We start from the raw sequence: 9,105 nt of genomic DNA on the forward strand, positions 1-9,105 counted from the left end.
AAGTCAGCCTGTCTGTCTAAAATAACAAGAGAGCTAGGAGGCTGTTCTGTCTGTCTGTCTGTCTAAAATAACAAGAGAGCTAGGAGGCTGGTCTTGCAGAAATGCACAAAGAATTGGGGTGCAGTATATAACTGAAAGGAATGACATACTATCTAACCCTCCAAAAGAGTTTACTCACATATTAATACTTCTGTAGAGTTGTTTGGAATTACTTGAAGTCTAGTGAGATAGAGAGCTAGTGAGAGAGCTAGTGAGAGAGCTAGTGAGAGAGCTAGTGAGATAGTGAAAGTCCTTGCTGCCAAAACCTGATAACCTGAGATTGATCCCCAAGAGCTACATGATAGGGGGATTCTTGTAATCTGCCTGCTGATCCTCAAGTGTGCCACGGTATAGATATACCCTTCAACAAATGAGATAAATGTATGTTAACTAATGACCTGAGAATTTTTCCTTCATTTCTCAAAATCTGGTAAGTGCCAGCTTTAATTATTAATACTTCTAGGAAAGTGTGGATTAAAAAAAATACATCACTGGTACAGAAAATATTTAAGACTTCTTCTAGGGAAATAATAAACATAAATGTCACATTATAATCTAAATCTTGTCAGGTTAGGAAAGTGAATCTGTGACATGCCACACTCAAGCCATAAAAAGCTAAAGGAGGAGAGGAGAGCCCAGTCTTGTAAACACTGCCTTGTGTGAGATCCTGTGGCACAATGCAAGTGGGAGGCTCAGGAGCCTACTTCCCGTCTACAAGAGCTTTGGAGGCTTCTTGCCCTGGTTGTCACCCTTGTGTAATGCAGCTGGCCTCTGTATCTGACTGGAATCTGGTATTTCCACGGAGATTACTGTTCAAGTTTGCCGACTCAAACATATTAGACTCCTTGGTCCAGTGTCATTTATATTTATGTATAATCTGAAAACTGGGGTGACCAGCTGACTTCACTTGGTTTTGGAAGAAACATGAAATCATGGAAAGACCAGACTTTCTGAGTCATCTGACCTTTAGATGGAGTCCCTGCTTTGTAACTTAAGTGCCAGTGTCTTTGGTCAAGTTAATGAATTTTGTGTATTTGTTTATTGTCTATGACAGTGAAAATAACTCTCTTGTAATATTGCTGTAAAGGCTGGGCTGGGAACACAGAAATTACCAATACTCAATAGATGGAAGTTGCTTGTTCGTAAGGCTGGGAGCCTAAAATATGACCTAGTGGAGACAGCTCCACTTGCAGAGACTGCTGAGTGACATTCACGTCATAATATTAAAACTCTCATTCTTCTACACACAACAGAGTATTATTCAGTCATAAGAACAAGCAGGTCTCTGCTGGGCACCTGACCAAAGTAGCACTCAGCAGGAGCAGCCCGAGTATGGCATTTAAAAAAAAGACCACTGCTGTTTAGTGGCTTGGTAGTCCCAGGCCTTCCATCAATCACACCTACAGAAACCTCAGAGCAAGTATCCTGGGACTATACACAGAAACCTAGCCATCAATACACTTCAAAGCCATGAGGAAGGACCTGAATCAGATCAACTCACTGTTTAGCAAGGTGGGATCTGCTGAGAGCCAGGGTCTGTAGAGGAACAGACACAAGTCCCTAATATACTTGGTATCCCTTAGTACTGCCATGCTCCCATGTCCCAAGCCTCCTGCTCATCCTTGGGGTCCCTATACATGCTGTGAGGTAATAAAAAGTAGGAACCTGAAGAAGACTGGAAGAGAACTTAGATTCTAGAGTTGATTGGCTATCACTTCTTATGCTACGGATTAGACAAGAGTGGGCTATAGAGAGGCAATATTGCCCCTGCCCCCAGTTTCTCAGGAGATGGAGGTCAGTTCTTCTACAGATAGCTGTGTCATCCTTGAGGTTATAGTATGTCCAAGAATAGAGAAGACTCTGAGATTATGCTTAGACCCCATATACAAGACTGAGGTGGCAATGGCTTGGGAAAGGCAATGATGGCTAGCCATCAAGGGGGACAGGGAGCCACAGGTACAGAGGGCTCGCTGTCCTTCCATGCTCACCTAGGCTAGGCTGGGCATACAAAGGCTAGTGTGCATGCAGGGCTTCTTTCTGGTGCCCTCTTTTCCCACTTCAAGACTTTCTTTCCCAATTTTTTTTTTAAATAGACTTTCTAGGAGAACATAACAACTTGGTTTGCATGTAGTTTCCTTATTGCAGCCTACTACAAGAGAGGGCCTTTTGGATTTCTTTAGCTCTCGTTTCATCCTAACTTTAGCCAAAACTGCATACTCTCCCATCCCTCTACTCCCTACCTCACTGGTCCCTCTATGATTCCCCCCTCTTCTCCCCTTTACTTCATCTAGACAGTACTAATCACTAGTCTCACTGCTCTGTCCTCCCACTCACACACACTAACAAGCATCGCAGTACACACAGTACCACCAGTGCTACTCTACTTCCTAAGCTTTGGTTGTGATTGCTTTTAATTTGACCATTACTGTTATTTTCACAGTGGGTTGGTCTATCTTTGATAGTGATTACTTTTGCAAACTGTATTCTACTTTCAAGAGAGTATTAGGGATTAAGCCTGGTGCCCTGAATATGTGGGCTGAGGGGTCTAACCAAGCTAGATTTGGAGTCTAGCAGAAAACAACACCATAATCTTACTACAATCCAGTCACTTTCCTACATTGCAAACACTTCAAATGAAGAACAGGGATGATTTAGAAAGAAAAAAAAATATCAGCCAAAGATTCAACTCCAGATGTGCAAGTCTCAATGCAAAAACATAAGAAACATGAAAATTCAAGGCATAATGAATCCTACAAAAATCATTTATCCCACAGTAATGCCCTTTAATGGGAGTGAATCATATGAAATTCCAAAGACTTAATTCAAAAGAATGATTATAAATTATTCAAAGATTTCAAAGATGACACAAACTCCTGAGTGAATTATCAGAGAACACAAATGGTTGAAAGAAAGGAGTGTGGAGCTAGTAGGTAGCTCAGTCATTCTAATCCCCAGCACCCACTAAAGCCCAGGCATGGTGCTGTGTCTGGATCCCCAGTAACAGAAGGGCAAAGACAGGCAGATCCTGAGAGCTTGCTGACCACTCTGGGAAATCAATGAATTCCAGGTTCAGTAAAAGCCTCATATCAAAAAGTAATCCAGAGGGGCTGGAGAGGTGGCTCAGCAGTGAAGAGTAAGCACTTGGCTCTTGCAGAGGACATGGCCTTGATTTCTAGCACCCAGATGAGGCTCACAATCACCTGTAACTCCAGTTCCAGGGGATCTAATCCCCTCTTGTGACTCCCATGGACACTGACACATGTACACACATCAAATACCCATACACAGAAAATAAACATAATAATAACAAATGAGATGGAGTGTGAGAGAGGAAGATACCTGGTGTTGACCTCTGGCCTTCAAATGAACATACACAGTTATGTGCACATATATATACTACATGCATGTATAAAAACAAAAACAAAAACAAAAAGAAATAAGCCAATACAGGAAATGAATGTGGAATGAAAAAATAAAACAAAACAAAACAATCAAACAAACAAAAAACCCCATAAAAAATCCAAACAAAACAAAAGGCAAGTAAAATGCAAGAAATTCAAAGTTCACTACATCAAATAGGAAACTCCATAGACTGACTCACCAATAGATAGAATAGAACAGGAGGAGAACAGCATACTAGGGCTGAAGACAAGAGAGGTGAATTGGAATTTGCAGACAATGACAAAGATGAATTAATAAGAAAGGATAAACATAAGGTAGAACATCCTATGAAAAGACCAAGTCTATAAATCATGAGATGGAGGAATGAGAAAGACTTCATGTTAAAGGCATAAAACTAACTCAGAATACTATACACAATGAAACTATTTGCTATAATTGAAGAAGAAACACTTTTCATGATTCAAACAGGCTAAAGGATTTCATGTTACACCGCTAGGCACCTTACAGTTCTCCTACTCCCAATCTATTGGAGTTGGGCCATGCACAAGGGCCAGTGCTTGACAGTAGATACCTTCAAGGAATCCACTAGAACAAAGACAAAGGTATACTCATTCATGATGCTACAGGAAAGAGTAAGCCACATTAGAACAGTGGTTTAGCAAGTAAAGACTATGAAAACCTCAAAAACTACAAAAACAAAACCAAAAACAAAAAAATCAACAAAATGGCAGAAATAGAATAGTGTGGATCCCTAGTACCCATGTAAATGCCAAGAGCATATGGTGGCTCAACCTATAATGCCTTTTAGTAATAATCCTGAATAGTAATGATTTCATGTCAGTCTGTGCCTTAATCAAAAGACACAGACTAGCAGGTTGAATAACAAAGCAGGTTCCAGCTGTTGTCTCTAAGAACACACTTGACCATCACAGGTTAATATTTAGGCTCAATGGACAAAGCCCTTGCTGTGCACACATGAAGACCAGAGTTTGGATCCCCAGTCCTCATGCTAACGCCAGAATGGTTGGTGGCTTGCCTGTAATGCCTGTGCACAGGAGACAGAGAGAGACCCCAGGAGCAAATTGCCTAGCTAGGTTAGCCAAACTTGGTTTCAAGTAAGAGACCTGCCATATATGTTAGGTGGAAAGCAATCAAGGAGGACAGCCAATGTCAAACTGTGGCCGACACACACACTCACATTCATGCATGTGTTTGTGTGAATGAATACACACATGCATGCATACCACACATGGACAAAACAAGACAAATGAGAAGGGCCTGAATGTAAAAACATATTTGGAGAAAAGGAAACTAGGAAACAAGCAGATATAGTTGTAATGTCTGATAAACTAGACTTCAAAGCAAAATTAGAAGAGAGAAGGAAGAGTCCTGATTAAAGCAACAATTCACCAAGAGGACATTGCCATTTTAAACACATGTGCACTGATCATGTGTGACTTAATTTCACAAATGAAATACTACTACATGTAGAGACTCAGATGAATCCCAATATATTAATAGTGAATATCTTAGTCAATGTTCTGTTTCTGTGAAGAGACACCATGACCACGGCAACTCTTATAATAAGAAAGCATTTAATTGGGACTGGTTTACAGTTTCAGAGGCTTAGTCTAATACCATCGTGGTATATGTTGGGAAACATGATGCTGGAGAGGAATCTGAGAGTTCTACATCAGGATCAGCAGGCAGCAGGAAGAGAAAAAGCCACTGGGCCCAGTCTGGGCTCCTGAAACCTCAAAACCCCACTCCTCCAATGATTCCTCCAACAAGGCCACACCTCCTAGTCCTTGTCAAGTAGTACCACTCACTAATGACCAAGCATTCAAACATATGAGCCTATGGGTGCCATTCCTATTCAAACTACCACAGTGGATAACATCAACAACCTAGTTGCATCAGCACCCTGACAAAAAAATAAACAAGAAAAAACATGTGAGTTAAGTGAGATCACAGATAGACCTAACAGACACTCCAGAAGATTCCAAGCAAACACTGAATAATTACACTCTTCACAGTGTAACACAGAACGTTCTCTAAAACAGATTACATACTACAATACAAAGCAAGTTGTAACAACAACAACAACAACAAAAGAAAAGCTGAGATAATTTCTTGTATGTTATATGACCACAGTGAGATAAGACTAGATAGAAGTCAACATGAAAGCTATAGAACCTATACAAACATAAACAGATTGGATGACACACTGCTGAATGATGAATGGATCACTGAAGGAATCAAACAGGAAATTAAAAAATTCCAAGAATTGGATGAAATTAAAAACATATAAAAAAGCCCTATGAAAACAGTTCTATTAAGGGAATTTATAACTTTTTTAAAAAATTAGAGAGATCAAATAGATAACATATTGATATAGATTAGGGCCTTGGAAAAACAAGAAAAAGCCAAACCAAAAAGCAGAGGTAAAGAAATAATTAAGATCAGAGCAGAAATTAATGAAAGTAAAAAAACAAAAAGGCAAACAACAGCAATGTAAAGACTCAATAAAACAGTTGGTTCTCTAAAAAGATAAACAAGATTTGACAAACCCTTAGCAAAAAAAACCAAATAAACAAACAAACAAATAAACAAACAACCCCCCAAAACAAAACAAAAAAACTCCAACAACACACAAGTTATGAAATGAGAGATGAAAAGTGAGCCATTATAAGAAATACTGATGGAATTCAGAAAGTCAATAGTACATACATTAAATACTTACATTTCACTAAATTAGAAAAATTTAAAAATGGATAAATATCTAGATACACATACATGATCTTAGTTCATGAAATGATTATAAAAATACTCTTTTTTTGCACTTCTCTTTTTAAAAAAAATTATTTTTTGTGCATGCGTGTTTTGCCTACATGTAAGCCTGAAGACCATGTGTGCCTGATGCCTGTATAGGTAAGAAGGCGGCACCAAATCCCCAGGAACTGGAGGTTCAGATGGTTGTAAGCCGCCATCTAGGTTGTAAAGAACCAAAACCAGGAGCAGCACATGCTGTCAGCTGGTGAGCCATCTCTCCAGCCCCGGGAAAAGGTTTTTGTTTGTTTAATGTAATAAACTAAAACACTTCAATCTTACCTTTGGGAGTAATTCTTGATTTTTTCTTTTCAAACAACTTTTGTTTTATTACTTTAGTCACTAAAAGAGAAAAAATAAAATAAAACCACCCTCACATTACAAAGTAACATAAGGGGCTGTAGAGATGGCACAGAGCTTAAGATAGCATGCTGAACAATTGTGAGAATTAGAATTTGGGTTTCTGCACCCATTTACCACGCTGGGAAACTTGTGCATGACTGGAATCCCAACTCTAAGTAGGCTGAGGACAGGAAGATCCCTAAGACGTTCTGGCATCCAGCCTAGATGAGAAAATCTAAGTCCCAGGCTCAAGAAGAAATACTGATTCACAGGATCCAGCAGTGATATAAAACACTCCATGCCTGCACACAGGTGAGCACAATGAACAGATGACTTCAAACACAAATGCACACAACCTTTTTTTTCAAGACTTTATATAAAATACTTGGGAATGGCTGGTGCACACCTGTAATCCCAGCATTCAGAAGGCTGAAAAAAAGAGCATTGCTGTGACTTCAAGAACAGCCTGGGGGACACAGTGAATTCCAGGACAGTCTGCTCTATAAACAAACAAACATGGACTATTAACTAATAATTTCTCATTGTTTGTATGAAGCAACTGTAGAAAAAGAATAATCAGCCGGGCGTGGTGGCGCATGCCTTTAATCCCAGCACTCGGGAGGCAGAGGCAGGCGGATTTCTGAGTTCGAGGCCAGCCTGGTCTACAAACTGAGTGCCAGGACAGCCAGGGCTACACAGAGAAACCCTGTCTGGAAAAAACAAAAACAAAACAAAACAAAAACAAAAACAAACAAACAAAAAAAAAAAAGAAAAAGAAAAAGAATAATCAAAGCATACTATAGGTATCAAGCACAATGCCGTACCCTCTTACAACCTTACTTTGAAAATGAGCTCAGTATAAAGGAAGCCTGCTAGCAGTCTCCTCTGTGCAATCTTTTCTGAATTCAAGAGGAAGCCATAAAGCAACACAACCTGATAAAGAACACGTCTTCTAGAGATGATAACAGTACTTCTATCTGGACAGCTTTGGGGTATGTGTGATCTCTCAGACCGAAACTTGAGAAACATGGGAAGGTTTATCTCTAAAATTACTAACATTAAAAATCCAGGTGCTGGAGAGATGTCTCAGAAGTTAAGAGCACTGGCTGCTCTTCCCGAGGCCCTGAGTTCAATTCCCAGCACCCACATGGTGGCATACAACTGTCTATAATGGAATCTAATGCCTTCTTTGGGTAGACAGACAAAACACCCATGTACATAAAATACATAAATGTTTCTTACTTAGTTCTTTGGTTTTCCTTGCTTCTCTTTTTAAGGAGCTTGGTACTAGGGAAACGCCAATGAGATCTTCAAGTTGTCTGTTGCCTTCCAAAGCCTGAAAGAAAACTACTTCTAATGAGTTAAATAAGTTCTTGACAACTAAGATTATTTACAAAGGAAATATAATACATTGTTTGCTTCATTTAAAAGATCTTAAATTAGGAATTTTGAGTTTTCCTGGTACATCATGTATTACAAGCCCTATAATGACTCTAATACTAATTTTGTTTGTTTGTTTATTTGTTTCTCTTTCTTTCTTTCTTTCTTTCTTCCTTTCTTTCTTTCTTTTTTGAGGCTGTGGGGTGGTAAAGGTTTGAGATAGAATTTCCGTATGTAAATAGGGTGCCCTCACACTGCAAAGATCTGCCACCCTGTCTTCCAAGTGCTGGGATTAAGGGAGTGCATCACCATGCTCAGTTGTGAGCAGGTAAATATGCTATACATGGTGGCTCACACCTTTAATTCTAGCATTGGGAGGCAGAAGCAGGCAGATTTCTGTGTTCAAGGCAAGGCAGAGCTACATTAGTGAGTTCTAGAATAGCCAGAGCTACATAGTGAGACACTGTCTCAACCAACAACTACAACTACAACAACAACAAAATAAAACAAAGCAACCCTCTAACATGGTGCCACAGCTCTCCATACTCAAATACCAGCAGAGAGAGCTGGTCTTCCAGGAGTGCTGACACATCTGTGGGCACAAGACCACCACTTCTGCTCAAATTCCTGTCCCAAGAGGGACCTGCCCAGAGGCATCAGGACATAGGAACCAAAGGACAGCTGGGGACAGGATTCTTATGGTTTCCGTCTGCACCCTGGAGCTGACCCTGTACCACAGCTCTCCATGCCCAAATTCCTCCTGGAGAGAACTGGTCTCCCAGGAATACTGACACACAGGCTTGCAGGAGGGACAAGCCACAGCAAGACCAGCTAACACCAGAGATATCCAGATAGTGAAAGGAAAGGGCAAGAACATAAGCAACAGAAATTAAGGTGACTTGTGATCATCAGAACCCAGTTCTCACCCACAGTGAGCCCTGTATACCTCAAAACACCAGAAAAGCAAGACTCTGGTTTAAAATCACATCTCATGATGATGATAGAGGACATTAAGAAGGACATAAATAACTCCCTTAAAGAAATACAAGACAACAAAGGTAAACAGGTAGAAGCCCTAAGGAGGAAACACAAAAATCCCTTAAAGAATTACAA

General features: G+C 40.0%; 1 protein-coding gene across 3 annotated transcripts in view; it reads right to left on the reverse strand.

Moving 5' to 3' along the window:
- Itgb3bp (integrin subunit beta 3 binding protein) overlaps positions 1–9,105 on the reverse strand; it is a 58,081-nt gene that overhangs the window by 6,717 nt on the left and 42,259 nt on the right. For all 3 annotated transcript variants that reach the window (XR_002377713.2, XM_029476090.1, XM_021159715.2), the window contains exons 6-7: positions 7,855–7,948; positions 6,553–6,612 (exon numbers count right to left, since the gene is read on the reverse strand). Coding sequence is in view for 2 of the 3 variants with exons in the window: in XM_029476090.1 (XP_029331950.1) it covers positions 6,553–6,612; positions 7,855–7,948 (154 nt within the window). In the remaining variant the exon portion in view is untranslated. The remainder of the gene's footprint in view (positions 1–6,552; positions 6,613–7,854; positions 7,949–9,105) is intronic.

The sequence above is a fragment of the Mus caroli genome, chromosome 4 (genome assembly GCF_900094665.2).
Source record: "Mus caroli chromosome 4, CAROLI_EIJ_v1.1, whole genome shotgun sequence".
NCBI classification, from domain to species: Eukaryota; Metazoa; Chordata; class Mammalia; order Rodentia; family Muridae; genus Mus; species Mus caroli.